This window comes from Hypanus sabinus, chromosome 1, assembly GCF_030144855.1.
Source record: "Hypanus sabinus isolate sHypSab1 chromosome 1, sHypSab1.hap1, whole genome shotgun sequence".
Taxonomy (NCBI): Eukaryota; Metazoa; Chordata; class Chondrichthyes; order Myliobatiformes; family Dasyatidae; genus Hypanus; species Hypanus sabinus.
In genome coordinates, this window is record NC_082706.1 from 53,753,571 (window position 1) to 53,770,136 (window position 16,566).

At 44.9% G+C, this 16,566-nt stretch overlaps 1 protein-coding gene across 1 annotated transcript in view; it reads left to right on the forward strand.

The window, feature by feature from the left end:
* Nucleotides 1–16,566, forward strand: part of LOC132400802 (uncharacterized) — a 34,600-nt gene that overhangs the window by 13,781 nt on the left and 4,253 nt on the right. The window contains exons 2-3 of the mRNA XM_059982217.1: nucleotides 10,699–10,965; nucleotides 11,376–11,522. Coding sequence (XP_059838200.1) covers nucleotides 10,699–10,965; nucleotides 11,376–11,522 — 414 coding nt within the window. The remainder of the gene's footprint in view (nucleotides 1–10,698; nucleotides 10,966–11,375; nucleotides 11,523–16,566) is intronic.

The window sequence follows — 16,566 nt, forward strand, 5'->3', positions numbered from 1 at the left end:
ACAAACGCTGAATGACTTGGTGATTCAGCTCCTGATCCAGGAGCTGGTCTGTCTTCTGGTTTTCTCACTGGAAAACTAAACATTACAGTCACTGGAAAAAGATGTGCAATCAGCATCCCCTGTCTGAGGGTGCCCTCTCTCCCCGAGGTATTCCTGACAATCACTGTCATCCTGTTTACTTGTACAGCCAATGATTTGTGCTATTCAGGCCTGACCAATACCACAGCAGGTAAGGATGACTCCTCTTCGTGGTCTTCTGGAGCATCCAGCAGGAGGGCCTTGGCATCAGGCATTCTGGAAAATTAGGGGTTTCCCATCACTCTAGCAACTTCCCCAGGTCGTAATACAATGGGTTTGGACTGGGTGTACCACACATTTCCTCATTTGTGCTCATTATCCAGCCTAGAACGGGCTTGCACTTTCTCAAAAACAGCTCAGAACACCGAGTGAATGGACAAGGTCTTCAGAAAACTCTCAAATTCTTTCCTTGCAGGCTCCCGCCAGCCTCCTCACAGAGTGACTGATTGTTCCCACAAGACCTAAAGCTTTACCTTTCTCAACCGGGTTCAAACAGACCAACAGTAACATATCAAATGTCACATACAAACTTATCTTATAGAAAAGCCCTCTGGTATTATACAGGTTCTATTCTGTCTCATTAAGAATTAAAATTAAATACTTAAAAAATCTCAGCATTTTGAATATATTTCTATATTCCCTTTTTGTCGTTAGATGACCTCATAATTTCATAAGCTGCTGCTTTCAAATACAGTAATCAAAATGATTTCAGACATTCATATAATGATACAGTCTCAGAGCTTTAGTAAAGCAAAATCCCTATTTCCTTGTCTGCACCATCAGGAACCCATTTTCTAATATTCTCTTCCTACGGGTCCTAACACAAAAGAACAGTAATCACAAAAGAACGACTGCCAATATTTTAACACCAATACTCACTCCACAATGCAGGACAGCAGCCCATCATCATCCCCACTGGCCAAATGTGGGATTATAACTGTGGAACTGGTCTCCCACTTCCTTAATCTCCCTGGTGACCTCACGGATGTGATCTATCAAGTGCAACATTCTGGTCCAATCAGGGCACACGTGCCTCCTTTCTCTAATAAAACAAATTCCAAAGCCATTGAGATTAGCAATGCTACTGTGCAGATTGCCACCAATTTTGCTGACAATTTAGATTTTGCTTATTGGGTTTGATCAAGAGTATATGCCATTTCGTTTGTTACCTTTTCCAATGCTGATGCCATGTTAATCAGTTCCCATGCTGCTTTACCAGTTCCCTGGGCAAGTGATAACTTCCAAAGGGGCAACACTAAGTCTTTAACCCTGGGGTTATTGTTGTATGGAGGTATACCATCCTCTGAAAACTCTTGTTGTTTCGAAATCTATATTCCCATCTTCCCTCAGTGTTATTCTGGCTGTACTGAAAGGAAAGGAATGAGTCTATGTTTCCGAGTTCAATCGTCGTTATACCAGAAACTAAACATATCCAACGTTGGACCAATTAAAGTAACAGTTCATCTCTGTTTCATTGAATGGAGTTTGTAAAAGGGACACACATTTTGACAAGTATCTGGACAAACATACAAACCCAACAGCTTCAGTGTTCATGACAGTCACATCTGTCAGGCCAAGTACAAGAGACAATCCAAACCCTTCATTCTGTCTCTAAGTGATTTTATTTTTTCTATTTTGTAAGCCACCTTCTTACAGTGAGAGGTGTGAATCCAATATGGCTTTCCTCTTGTCATGATGGCTGTGTTGGTGACTGGTAATACCTGAACTGGTCCTTCAAACTGACATTCCAAACAGTTCTTTCTTTTAAATGTCCACACCACCATTCAGCCTCTGTGTTCAATGTTGTAGCTTTAAGCTCCATGACCGTTTTCTGGGCTTTTCCCTGTTGATGATATTTAGTGAAGCTTTTTGTCAAGGCTATACAATAATTCAATATGTTCTCATCCAGGTTGGGCACCTCCATTTGTTTAATTCCTCATGGTGCATCAGATGACAGACACAGGGCCCATTCAATTATTCAATTTCAAGTGGGGACAGGCCAATGGTTCTATTAGCAGTGACTTGAATGGTCATCAGAACCAAAGGCAGCACCTATTCCACTTTAATCAAGTTCCCTCACACATTTTGTGAAGTTTATTCTTAATTGTTCCATTCACTCTGTCCCCTCGGCCCACTGACTGAGGATGGTAGCTACAGCAGAAATGTTGATCCACCTGTAAGCATTTGCATATTCCTTTAATTAATTTACCAGTGAAATTGCTACCATTATTGATAGACAGTTTCCAAAGGATCCCAAATTGTGGGAGTATTCCCTTTAACAAACATTTTGCTACTGTAACTGCATGTCTCTTTCATCAAGGAAATGCTTCAATGGATCATGAGCACACATCAGTAATGACTAGTACACATTTATATCCTTCACATGGAGGTAATTCAATAAAGTCTATCTGTAAATGTACAAAATGCTATCTATCAGTGTGGTTTGAGCCCCTGTTTATTGTGTCAGTGTCCCTGGATTCTGAAAGGTACACCATACATTGTTTACAGATTTATTCTGCAACTTGAGGTACTCAAGGAGCATACCAAGTTTGATTTACTTGATCAGGCATTCCCCTCTTGCCTACATGTGTGAACTTGTGAACACATCGGGCAATCCACAGTACCCATTTACCTGGGGCCATGATGCATCTCTCAGGGTGAAGCCATATATGCTTGTGCTGTTTACAACCGAGTTTATCCCACTTTACCGTTTCGGTCAATGGAGCAGTGAACTGGTATATTTGAGCAACCTCGAAGTGGGAGGTGTCATCAGGGCCAACTGCATGGGGTGCTTGTTTCTGACACAACAAGGGTGGGCCTAATTTCTGCCTCTTTTGCAGTACATTCTGCCCCTTTATTACCATTAGAGACCTCATCCATATACTGCGCAAATTTTTCCAATATTGATACATAAAACTATGTCATCAATAATGAAAATTAAATCAGCCTTTGTCTTTCCGTCATGGTCCTGAGTCAAAACAGATAGAGCAAAATTATTCCTAGTCTGGGAGGCCCAAATCTGAGGCAGCTATCATTGTCCCTTTGATATGTTCAGATGTCTCCTCAGCTTCCAGTGTCCAGAATAACAGATCTGGTTGTTTGGGAAGAGATATATTCTGGAGGAGCCAACAATAGCTGCAGTTTCTAAACTCCATTGCCTACAATACCCAGTCATTCCCAGGAAATGCTTAATTTCCCAATGAGAAGCAGGCTACAGGGCTTTTACTATTGGTCAATATGAGTCTTAATCAATTACTTGTCTCCTGTGATATGTCAAAGGCAGAGCAAGTCCTGCTCACAGGCTTCTTTGCTTGGGGAGGTCAACAGGAGGCCATCCACGTACTGTATTACAGTATAGCCCCTGAGAAACAATGAGAATCATCTTCACTCAATAATGAGAAGCACCTCCACTCCTCAGTGGTTGGAGGCTGCTTCTGATTTGCAGCTTACAAAGTTTGATTTCTATACAAGTTCTGAAGATACACTTTGGCTGTTATCTGTTTTGCAGGAAGCTGCTGCGCTTCAATACAGCAGCATTGCACAAAGCCAATGTCCCCTTAGTTACACATTGAACAATGATCAAGGATATTGTATGGCTCCTGTCGCATACACAATCAGCATATAACAAATAATTATGTGATTTTATTGGTTCCATTTTGTTATAATACAAGACTAAATACATAAAAATTGTGAAGTTTTGAATAATTTTCCACACCATCCATTTCAATTCTACTTTCCATTCCAATTTTGACATCTATGGCCAGGATGAGACCACACTGTCAGAGTAACACCTAATATTCTGTCTGTGTAGCCTCCAACCTGATGGCATGAACATCAATTTCTTTATATTCCAGGTATTGCCCACTCTCCTCTCTTAACCATTCCCCATTCCTGTTTCTTGCTGACAAATTATCTGTCCATCACTTCCCTCTGTGCTCCTCCACCTTCCCTTTCTTCCATGGTGTTCTGTCCTCTCCTATCAAATTCACCATTCTCTGACCATTTATCTCTTTCACAATAAACTTCCCAGCTTTTTACCACCCTCTCCCACTCTCCTGGGTTCACATATTACCTTCCAACTTGTACTTCTTCCTCCATTTCCTGCACCTTCTTATTCTGACTTCTCCTGTTTTATTCCAGACCCAATGAACAATCTCGGCCTGAAACATTGACTCTACTCTTTTCCAAAGATGCTACTTTGTTCCTCCAGTATTTTGTGTATGTTGCTTTGGATCTCCAGGAATTGCAGATTTCCTTGTGTTTGTGATTCATTTACTCATTGGAAGAAAGAGGTTTTAGAAAAGCTTGTGCAGATGGGACAGAGCCCCATTGATCCTGGGGAGCGTTCATTTTCACTTCACAGGAAGTGTGAATTGCTGATGAGGACACAATGATCCCTGATCCTCAACAGACCTGGTGAAAGTGGGGGTCAGTCTCTGCCTAGTGTCTGGTCACTTCTCTACCCATGGTCTGTCGGCGTTGTTCTAGATGATGTAATTGCAACAAAACCTCTCTATTTTAAACTCTGAATCCTTGCTATTCAAGACCATCCTGCTATTTGACTACAGTGTCTGTTGAACCTACCTGCTAATGTTTTCTTTAGCCATTAACATTCTGGGAACATCTTGTAGCTGGTTTCTGACGGGGCTGGTCTAGGTGAGGTTCACAACCCCAGCCTGGTGCTGACAGCCTCCAACATTGCAGGAAAACATGTTGAGACATGGCAAGACCCAGAAAGGTGTCACATCAGTACAGGTCTCTGCACTTTAAATCAACCAGTACAGGTCCCTCCATACTCAGTGAGGGTCCTGCATCTCCAATTGGAATTGATTTATTATTGTCAGATGTACCAAGGTACGGTGAACCAGAGCCAGAATCACGTTGATTGTCACTGACATATGTCGTCAAATTTGTTGTTTTGTGACAGATGCACAGTGCAATACATAAAGAGTATTACTGTAAGCTACAATAAAAACTAAATCGTGGAAAAGAGGAATAACAATGTTATGTTCATGATTGTTGAGAAATCTGATGGCCGAGGGGAAGAAGCTGTCAGATCGTTACTCAGTGCACTGAGGTTGTACACGATTAAACAATAACAATGCAGGATGAGGTGTAACAGCCACAGGGAAAGTGAAGCCGGCAGACAGTAAGGTGCAAGGTCATAACGAGGCAGATGTGATGTCAAGAGTCCAGTTTATTGTCTGAGGGAACCAGTCATTATAAAGTGGGATAGAAGCTGTCCTTGAGCCTGGTGGTACAGGCTTTCAGGCTTTTGTATCTTCTGCCCAGTGGCAGGGGGTATAGAGACAATGTCTGGGGTGAGTGGGATCTTTGATTATACTGGCTGCTTTACTGAGACAGTGAGAAGTGTGGACAGAGTCCATGGAGGGGAGGCTGGTTTCCGTGATATGCTGAGCTGTGTCCATAACTCTCTGCGGTGGCTCGGAGACAAAGGGTGCAGTCAGACAGAGTGATAATGATAGGAAACTCAATAGTGAGGGGGCAGACAGGAGGGGTACAGAATAGACGACAGGATGGTGTGTTGCTTCCCAGGTGTGAGCGTCAAGGATGTCCCCGGACATTTGCAAAGCAAATGACATGGGTAGACGAAGGGATGAGATCCTCATTGGGAGTTAGGAAAGACGTAAGAAGCAGGACGTCATGAGTAGTAACTTCTGGATTACTCCCAGCGTCATCTGCAATGAGGGCACATGATACTGGGTGCAGATCAGCAGATTCTGATATGTCTACCTTTATCCCTGTGAGTTTCCTCGTAACTCTTCAAGTTCAACTGCAAGTTTATTCTCATGGTCATACATACTCAGCAAATAAATACCATTAGAACTGGCTTTTTGCAGCCACAATGCAGTATGTAACAGACACGACAGGCAAAATTTAAATGAACTTAACATAGCTCACACTACAAACAAAAATATAAAATACAAATGAGGGAAATGTATTCTGAAGTTGTGTTGGCGCGTGGCCTAGTGGATAAGGCATCAGACTAGTAACCTGAAGGTCACTCGTTCGAGCCTCAGCTGAGGCAGTGTTTTTGTGTCCTTGAGCAAGGCACTTAACAACACATTGCTCTACAATGACACTGGTGCCCTTCCCTTGGACAACATCAGTGGCGTGGGAAGGGAAGGCTTGCAGCTTGGGCAACTGCCGGTCTCCCATACAACCCTGCTCAGGCCTGCACACTGGAAAAAACTTTCCAAGGTGCAAAACCATGGTCTCACGGGACCGACGGATGCCTATGAAGATGAAGTAGAATTAGATTTTTTGTGAAGATCAAGAACCTGATGCCAGTGGGAAGATGTTCTTTCTCCTGTAACTGGGATTATTGCAGTATATTCCATGTTATTTGGAATTCAGAATTATCTGTGCTATATTTGCAGTGTAGTGCAGAGTGAAGTCCAACACAAAAAAATTGATTTACTGTATCTGTTATTTCATTTTATTCTGATGTAAATCCATCAACTTCATTCTACAAAAGGTTCCTTTGCCACCACCTTGATCTCTCTATTCACCAAACCTCCCACTGTTCATTTTCATGTTCCATTCAAGATTCCTCTCAAAATCAATGTTCCCTTTGCTCCTGAGCATTTTAGTTTATGTTTGCTGCTGGTTCTTTTAATCTTTCAGTCACCCTCCACACTCTGTACGGTCAACTTTGCAATTTAATGTTGACCATAGTTGGTCGCTCTTCCTGCTGGAATCCCTTGTTCTAATTGGGATACATTTCTCTTGATGGTTACAGACCAGTTGATTGAATATCTCCTATTGCTCATGCATTAGCTTTTTGAACTTAGATAATTTCCTACTATTATAATTGTCCTTATTTGAATCAGAGACCTTGGCCTTAGACCTGAGGATTTCTCCCTCAGCTGGAACTGGAAATGTACCGTGTTGAGGTCACTACTTCCCCAGGATTCCTCAGCACATGTTTCTATTCAGTCGTCTCCCATTACACATAACCAAATATAAAACAAGCTTTGTCCTTCCCTACTACCACATCAGTTGAGCAGGAAATCATAAAGATGAGAAAGTCTGCAGATGCTTGAAATCCAAAGTAACACACACTAAATGCTGGAGGAACTCGGCAGGTCATGGAAATGAATAAACAGTCAATGTTTCAGGCTGAGATCTTCTTCGGGATAGGAATGGAAGGGGGACGATGCCTGAATAAAAAGGTGGGGGAGGGGGAAGTGGCCATTTGGTAGGTGATAGGGGAAACCAGGTGGTGGGAAGGCAGGCTTGTGGTGGTTGGTGTGGAGGTGCTCGATGAAGTAGGTCCCGGAAATGGATCTCACTAACACCTCCCTTCCCTTTCTTGATCTGTCTCCAACACTGGAAACAAACTGTCAATCAACATCTTTAATAAACCTACTGGTTTCCATGGTTATCTTCACTATACCTATTCCCACCCTTTCTCCTGTAAAATTGCTATCCCTTTTCTCAGTTTCTTCACCTCCTCCACATCTGCTCCCAGGATATTGTTTTCCATCTGTCTTCTTCAAAGAACAGGGTTTCCCTCCCTCTACTATTGATGCTTCCCTGACCCTCATCTCCTCAGTTTCCCATACATCCACAGTCACCCCATCTTCCCACCACTGTAATAATGACAGAGTCCTTATCCTTAGCTACCACCCTATCAGCCTCCACATCCAACATATTGTCCTTATCAGCTTCTGCAATCTCCAAAAGGATCCCACCATAAAAGATATCTTTACCTCTACCCTCTCTACTTTCCACAGAGGTACTCCCTCTACTACTCACTTGTCCATTCCTCCATCCCTACTATCCCTCCAGGTGCATATCCCCGCAAGTGGTCAAAGTGTAACCCCTGCCCATACACTCCTCCCTCATCTCTATTCAGGGCCCCTAACAGTCCTTCCGGGTGAGGCAACATTTCCCCTGGGAATCTGATGAGGTTGTCTATTGTGTCTGGTCATCCCTACCTGCCTTCTCTATATTGGTGAGACATGCTGTAAATTGGGGGACTGCTTTCTCAGTCACCTCTGCACCTTCCACCACAAGCAAGCATGACTTCCTTGTGACCAAACATTTTAATTCCGATTCCCGCCCCTCTTGTAGCAAGAAGTGGCCACCCCCAGGGTGAGGAGAACACCTAATATTCCATCTGGGTACCCTCCAACCTAACGGTGTGCATATTGATTTCTCCTTCCAGTGAATGAATTTCACCCACCCCCCCCCCCCCTTTCTCTATTCCCCACTGACCTTTCACTTCTCACCTGCCTGGATCCCCTCCTCCTTCCCTTTCCTTCTCTCGTCACTCTCCTTCCTATCAGATTCCATCTTCTCCAGCACTTGATCTTTCTCACTGACCTGGCTTCACTTATCACCTTCCAGCTAACCTCCTTCCCCTCCCCCATTGTTCTATTCTGACATCTTCCCCCTTTCTTCTCAGTCCTGAAGAAGGGTCTCAGCCTGAAACACTGATTATTTACACTTTTCCATAGCTGCTGTCTGATCTGCTGAGTTCTGTCAACATTTGTGTGTGCTGCTGTAAAGTAGGTTCTGTGATTTAACTGCTCTAAGGACCCTGACACATGCCACACATTTCTCTACAACACCCTGGTGTGTCTGGTTTGTCCAGTCAGTATGTGGATTAAATCCTCCCAGGACAATGTGTCTCCTCAAACACGCCCTTCATACTTTCCTGATTTATGTTCGGGCTCATTGAGAGGTCACACTTTGAGGGTCTATGGACCCCTCCCATCAGTGTCTTCTCTCCCCAATGTTCATTATTTCCTTCGCTTCAGATCCCCGATTGCTGTCTGCTGTGTCTTTATCTCCATTCAGCACAGCTCTGATCCTTTCTTTTATCAGCGGACACCAGCCTCCTTTCCCTTTGGCCCTGTTCTTTGGGAATGCTGATAAACCGGAATATTGTGCACCAAGCCTATAAATATGCTGTCCACTGAGCTGCAGTGTGGGAGAGGTTTAAAGATGAGAATTTAAGAATCACATAGATGGAAAGTTTCAATAAATCACAAACTCCCCCACAGTTTAAATGAGGAAAGTTGGTGACTGGAAACCTGGGAAATTCAGTCTGAGGGAAAATTGTTTAACGGGAACTTGAACAAACAAAAGCCCTTTTCCTCTCCTCTCTCCCCTACTTCTACCCCATTCTGTCCCTCTTGCCCCCTCATCTCTCTACCCCCTCCAGCCTTCTCTCCCATTCTCTCCTATCTCCTTCTCACCTTCAACTCTGCTTCCCTCCTCTTACCCTCCTTTCTCAAATCCTCCCTGTTCTGCCTCTATTCCTCCTCTGTCTCACCCTCCTCCTCTTTTCCTGCCTTCTCACCCTGCTTCAACCCTTCTTCCCTCTCAATTCTCTCTTTCTTCCCTCTCTCTGTCCATCTTCACCTCTACTCCCCACTCTTCCCCTCTCTCCAACTCACCACTCCTCCTCTCCCTTTTCCACAACTCCCATCAACACTTTCCCCTCTGGATCCTCTTCCTCCCTTCCCCTCCATCTCCCATTTTCTCCAGCTCATTCTTGCATCACTCCCTCTCACATCCTGCTGGCCCCTCCAGCTGCTTCCCCTTTTTCCACTCCATGTCTACACCCCTCTTTACCCTCTTGCTCCCTCTTTCCCCTCTTCTCTCCCCACACCCGCTGACCTACACTCGATTTCCTCCTTATCCCTCCCACTCCCCTCCCCACCCCAACCTCCTACCCCACTTCCACTCATCCCCATCCCTCTTTGCTCCATTCCCTTCCTCTGTTTCACATACCTCACCCTACTATATCCAGCCCTCACTCCTTCTCCCAATCCCCTTCCCACATCTCACACCTCTCTGCATCAGCCCTCCATCTTCCAATCTTCCCCGCCTTCTTCCCCTCTAAACTTCCCACTTCTCCTCACATCTCCTCCTCCATTTCCCACTCTCCCCTCCCTCTTCCCCTCCCCATTCCCCTCACCCCCCCTGCCCCTGTTCTTCTCACCCCCATTTTCCCTCCCCTGCTTGACTTTCTCCCTGCCCCCTCTCCCTTCCCCCTCTCCATTTCTCAATTTTCCCTCCCAATTTTCCTTCTCTCTCTTCCTCCACTTTTTGCTTACCCCTCTCACCTTAGCCCCTTCCCACCCCTCCCCTTACCTACCCGTTCTTCCCTTCCTCATTCCACTCCCCATTCCCCTACCCTTTCATTCCCCTCCCTCTTCCGCCTTCCCTCCCTTACCAATTCACCTCCTCTTCCCCATTTCTCCTCTCTCTACCACCATTGCCCTCTCACCATCACCTCTCCTTCCCTTTCCCAATCTCACCCTCCCATTCCCCCTCCCTTTGCCCCATTCCCCATCTCCCCCTCCATATTTTCCAACCCTCTCCGTCTTCCCCTCTCCCTTCCCCTTTACTCCTCCCTTCTCCCCTTTCCCCATCCCATCCACCTCTATTTTCCCATCTCCCCCTCCCCTACCCCTTCCATTCCTACCCCTCCCTCTTCCTCTTTCCGTTTCCCGTTCCCCTTCCCTCTCTCAACTTTCCCCTTTTCTCCATTTCCCCCTCTTCCTCCCCGCTCCTATTTCAAATCTCATTTCAGAACATAATTTTTCAAGACGCCATTGGCTGCTCACGCCTGAGTGGCAGGCGAACGACCCAATGGAGCCGCAGTACTGGAGGAGCGCCTGGGTTTGTTCCCGCAGCAGCTCAGTCACATGAAAGTTGTGCGGATGGAGCCGAGCGAATCGCCTGCTTCCCGCGACCGAGACCTCTCGTGGTCCTGGTTGTGGGTCGTCTTGATTTTAGGAATCATTTTTTTGATCATACTGTGCCTCTGGTGTTGGTGTAAGAATCGAGTTCGGTCCATTCTGTCCGGTAGATTTAACAGGTCTTATAGGACGCTCCCTTGCCAAGGTGAGGCACGGCTTTGGAAGTTGGTGTATCAGAGGGTGTCCTTAGTGAAACATCTCACAGTTTGTGTTTTCAGAACGGGGGAGATGTGGAGTGCGAGAGTCCCAATCGAAGGGGAGGGTGTCGTTTTATACGGAGTTGGGTGGAGAATTCTGGCAGAGGGTGCGAATCGCGGGAGTTCTCTCCCTGGACGATCGGGGGAGGAATTGCGGGGAAAGGGAACTGAGACAGAAGAGATCTGTGCTGATGAGGTTGTGGGAACTTTAGACGGGTAGAGTACACGGCTGTTTTATTTTCTGAACGGAGAGACACAGGAGGAACTGAACAGGGTCCGCTCAGGGTGGAGGGGATTGTGATGGGGGAGCTGTGGATATGAAAGAAGGTGACAGTGGAAATGTTGTGTTTTGTACCAGTGGAGTGTTACGGTCAGGGGCAAATCCACACCGATATTGTGAAAAAACTGAACATTACTGAAGAACCAGGGGCTCCACTTGTTCTCTTTGTCTACAAAGCGACCCGTGAAACTGAGGATCTCCGCAACGCTCTGCAGTGGATTGAAGGTAGGATTTCATTCGAGCCGCTGGAGATTTCAGTGTCTCTGTCTCTTTAGTAACAATAGCGAACAAAGGAACATTCCCAGTGCAGTGTTGGGATTACCCTGTTCTGTTCAGGAACTGTCTGCTCTCTCGGTTGGGCTGAAGGTCCCATTGTTTCCAGGTAGACGAGTTATTCCAGGACTCCTGGGCCAGTGTTTATCCCTGATGCAACACTACTGTGAGTTATGGAACTGATACTCCGGGTCAGACAATCCTGGGTGCAACTGGAAGGACCTTTACTGGGGTACAGTCACATGAGTTTCTGAGATACTCAAACCACCTCATCTGGCACCAACAACCATTCCATGGTCAAAGTCACTTGGGTCACATTTCTTCCCCATTCTGATATATGGTCTAAACAACAACAAAAACTTCTGCATGAAGTAGCTGCCACATGATTGGCTGATTAGATATTTACATCAACAAGCAGGCGTATCTAATAAAATGGTCATAAATTTGCTGAAACATTGAGTGTGACAGCCATACTGACTGTCCATATCTGGTCCCCAGTGTTAGGGTAGTGTGTCATTGGATTCCTTTCAAACAGCATTCACACTTACATATGTGAGGTTCACCAACCTAGAAATCCTGCATTATCCGTGCTTTTCTTAATAAGTGGCTGTACCCCTTGACAGTAAGTACTCCTGTTTGATTACTGTTGGTGGGGGGTGGGAACAGCCTACCTGGGGAAAGTGGCAGTGGCTGTGCCTCTGGCACAGAGTCCAGCCCTGTGGCTCAGAAGGGTAGGGAAGGGAAGAGGATGGCAGTAGTGGTAGGGGACTCTATAGTTATGGGATCAGACAAGTGATTCTGTGGATGCAAGAAAGAAACTTGGATGATAGTTTGCCTCCCAGGTGCCAGGGTCCGGGATGTTTCAGATCGTGTCCACGATATCCTGCAGTGGGAGGGAGAACAGCCAGAGGTCGTGGTACATATTGGTACCAGTGAGATAGGTAGGAAAAGGGAAGAGGTCCTGAAAACAGACTACTAGGAAGGAAGTTGAGAAGCAGGACCGCAAAGGTAGTAATCTCGGGATTACTGCCTGTGCCACGCGACAGTGAGAGTAGGAATAGAATGAGGTGGAGGATAAATGCGTGGCTGAGAGATTGGAGCAGGGGGCAGAGATTCAGATTTCTAGATCATTGGGACTTCTTTTGGGGCGGGTGTGACCTGTACAAAAAGGACAGATTGCACTTGAATCCCAGGGTGACCAATATCCTGCCGGGGGGGTTGCTAAGGCTACTGGGGAAAGTTTAAACTAGAATTGTCGGGGGGTGGGAACCAAACTGAAGAGACTGGGGAAGAGACAGTTGGCTCACAAATAGAGAAATCTTGGAGACAGTGTGTGAGGAGGGATAGGCAGGTGATAGAGAAGGGATGCACTCAGACCGACCATTTTAGATGTGTCTTTTTTAATGCAAAGAGTGTTGTGAACAAACTGGATGAGTTTAGAGCATGGATCAGTACTTAGAGCTATGATGTGGTGGCCATTACAGAAACTTGGATGGCTCAGGGACAGGAATGGTTATTTCAAGTGCCGGGTTTTAGATGTTTAAGAAAGTCAGGGAAGGAGGTAAAACAGGTGGGGGCGTGGCACTGTTGATCAGAGATAGTGTCATGGCTGCAGAAAAGGTGGACGTCATGGAGGGATTGTCTATGGAGTCTCTGTGGTTGGAGGTTAGGAACAGGAAAGGGTCAATAACTCTACTAGGTGTTTTTTGTAGGCTGCCCAATAGTAACAGAAATATCGAGGAGCAGATAGGGAAACATATCCTGGAAAGGTATAATAATAACAGAGTTGTCATGATGGGAGATTTTAATTTCCCAAATATCGATTGGCATCTCCATAGAGCAAGGGGTTTAGATGGGGTGGAGTTGGTGTTCAGGAAGGTTTCTTGACACAGTATGTAGATAAGCCTACAAGAGGAGAATCTGTACTTGATTTGGTATTGAGAAATTAACCTGATAAGGTGTCTGATCTCTCAGTGGGAGAGCATTTAGGAAGTAGTGATCGTAATTTTTTTCTCATTTACAATAGCATTGGAGAGAGATAGGAACAGACAAGTTAGTAAAGTGTTTAATTGGAGTAAGGGGAATTATGAGGCTATCAGACAGGAACTTGGAAACTTAAATTGGGAACAGATGTTCCCAGGGAAAGGTATGGAAGAAATATGGCAAAAATTCAGGGGATATTTGTGTGGAGATCTGCATAGGTACGTTCCAATGAGACAGGGAAGTTATGGTAGGGTACAGGAACCGTGGTGTACAAAGGCTGTAGTATATCTAGTCAAGAAGAAAAGAAAAGCTTATATAAGGTTCAGAGAGCTAGGTAATGTTAGAGATCTAGAAGATTATAAGGCTAATAGGAAGGAGCTTAAGAAGGAAATTAGGAGAGTCAGAAGGGGTCATGAGAAGGCCTTGGCAGGCAGGATTAAGGAAAACCACAAGGCATTCGACAAGTATGTGATGAGCAAGAGGATAAGACATGAATGAATAGGACCTATCAAGTGTGACAGTTGGAAAGTGTGTATCTAACTGGAGGTACTTAATGTATACTGTGGATAGAGTGGAGTGAGACATTGATAGGATGCAAAACTGGGCTGAGGAGTGGTAGATGGAGTTCAACCCAGATAAGTGTGAAGTGGTTCATTTTGGTAGGTCAAGTATGATGGCAGAATATAGTATTAATGGTAAGATTCTTGGCAGTGTGGAGGGTCAGAGGGATCTTGGAGTCCAAGTCCATAGGACACTCAAAGCTGCTACGCAGGTTGACTCTGTGGTTAAGAAGACATACGGTGCATTGGTCTTCATCAATCATGGAATTGAATTTAGGAGCCGAGAGGTAATGTTGGAGCTATATAGGACCCTGGTCAGACCCCACTTGGAGTACTGTGCTCAGTTCTGGTTGCCGCACTACAGGAAGGATGTGGAAACCATAGAAAGGGTGCAGAGGAGATTTACAAGGATATTGCCTGAATTGGGGAGCATGCCTTATGAAAACAGATAGCGTGAACTCGGCCTTTTTAGAGCGATGGAAGATGAGAGGTAACCTGACAGAGGTGTATAAGATGATGAGAGGCATTGATCGTGTGGATAGTCAGGGGCTTTTTCCTAGGGCTAAAATGGCTGCTACAAGAGGGTCCAGGTTTAAGGTGCTTGGGATTAGGTACGGAGGAGATGTCAGGGGTAAGTTTTTTATGCAGAGAGAGGTGAGTGCATGGAATGGGAGTGGGTGGTGGTGGTGGGGACAGAAACAATAGGGTCTTTTAAGAGACTTTTGGATAGGTACATTAGGCTTAGAAAAATAGAGGGCTGAGGGTTACCCTAGTCATTTCTAAAGTAGGGATATGTTTGGTACAACTTTTTGGGCCGAAGGGTGTGTATTGTGCTCTCGATTTTCTATGCCTCTATGTTTCTAACACACAATCTAAGGCAGATTGTTGCATGAATGGAGTCAGACTGCAAATGAGCGAAGATCAGAACAATCTGGCCGTTCCAATGTAAAAATACAAAATGTCTGTTAACAGGTCCAGTAAGCAGGTGAAGAGGAAGATTGCATTCTGGACTGTATTGCAAATGTGCTGGAGTTTAAGGATGCAGAGGTGTTGAACAGTTGCAAAGAGAAGTCCTGGGCATTTGGGATCTGTATTTATTGGAGTTAAAGGAGAATGAGGGGTGTCCTTATTCAGGCATAATGTCCTGAGAGGCTTGAAAGGATAGATGATGGGATGCTTTCACTAATTTGAAAGTCTCAAATGAGGGCACATAGTTACAAAATTAGGAGCCAGTCATTTGGAAGGGAGGTGGTTAGCAATGACATCCCATACTGAGGTGAATCTTTGGATGTCTCTTTACAGGAGGTCAGTGGAGACAGATAAAATTCTGAAAGAATGATGAATTGAGTATGGGAAACTAACACAGAACTGAAGTTGAGATCACTCGTGACAATATAGTTTGAAGGGAAGATTCAGGAGCTGAGGACCTGTATGTTGTCCTGTGTTCAATGCAGTCTAATAATAGCTGGGGAATTAAACAAACATTTTGCATGCTTTTTCATGGAATACAGAAATGTAGCAGAAAAATTGGGACCGGGATTCAATAATGGTGAGGAACTTGGGAGAGATCAGCATCACTGAAACGAGCATCTGGAGGACAGCTGAGATCAGACAAAAGCCAAAAGCCCTGAACTTTAATAATTTGTAGGAGTCATAATTCCAGAAGCAACACATCCAGGAGTGGTTTTCAAGTATTCCACAGTTCTGGAACAGTCCCTGCAGATTGTAAGTTAGCATGTAACGTGCTGCTGCTTAGGGAAGCAGAGATGTGGGAAATGGGGAAGAGTTGGATGATTTCTGATTGGTCAGCTGTTCCAAGTGGAATAAAACAGAGATTAGTCCAGGGCTCTGACCTGGTCACCATGCAATGATCCAGATGATGTTGCAGCCCACGTGTCCAGGTTTCCTGGATGAAAACCCAGCAGAAATGTAGGATTTGGGTTGGAGGTGATGATGTCACATGGGAATGTAGGAGGAATGGGGAGAGAGAAACATGTCAAATGGTGAGAAACTGGGAGAATTTGTTCATGAAGGAAACCATGGGTTCAGCAGGTAGTCAGGCTGGGAGGCTCAATGATCTGGTTTTACTAAAAATCACTATTCTTTTTTCAATGTTAGGAGATTATTGAATATTGTTTATACTCCTTCACATAGCACTTCAGAATGTGTCATTTCATTAGATGCGGAGAAAGCATTTGATAGAGTTGAATGGCCATACTTATTTACTGTGCTTGAGAAGTTTAATTTTAGTCCGACATTCATTTCCTGGATTAAACTGATATATCTTACTCCAGTAGCCTCGGTTTTTACTAACAATCAAAGATCTCCCTTTTTTCATTTATTTCGGGGTACTAGGCAAGACTGTCCTCTTAGTCCATTATTATTTGATATTACTTTAGAACCCTTGGCAATTGCTATCAGAGAATCACCGAACATTTTTGGCATTACTCGTG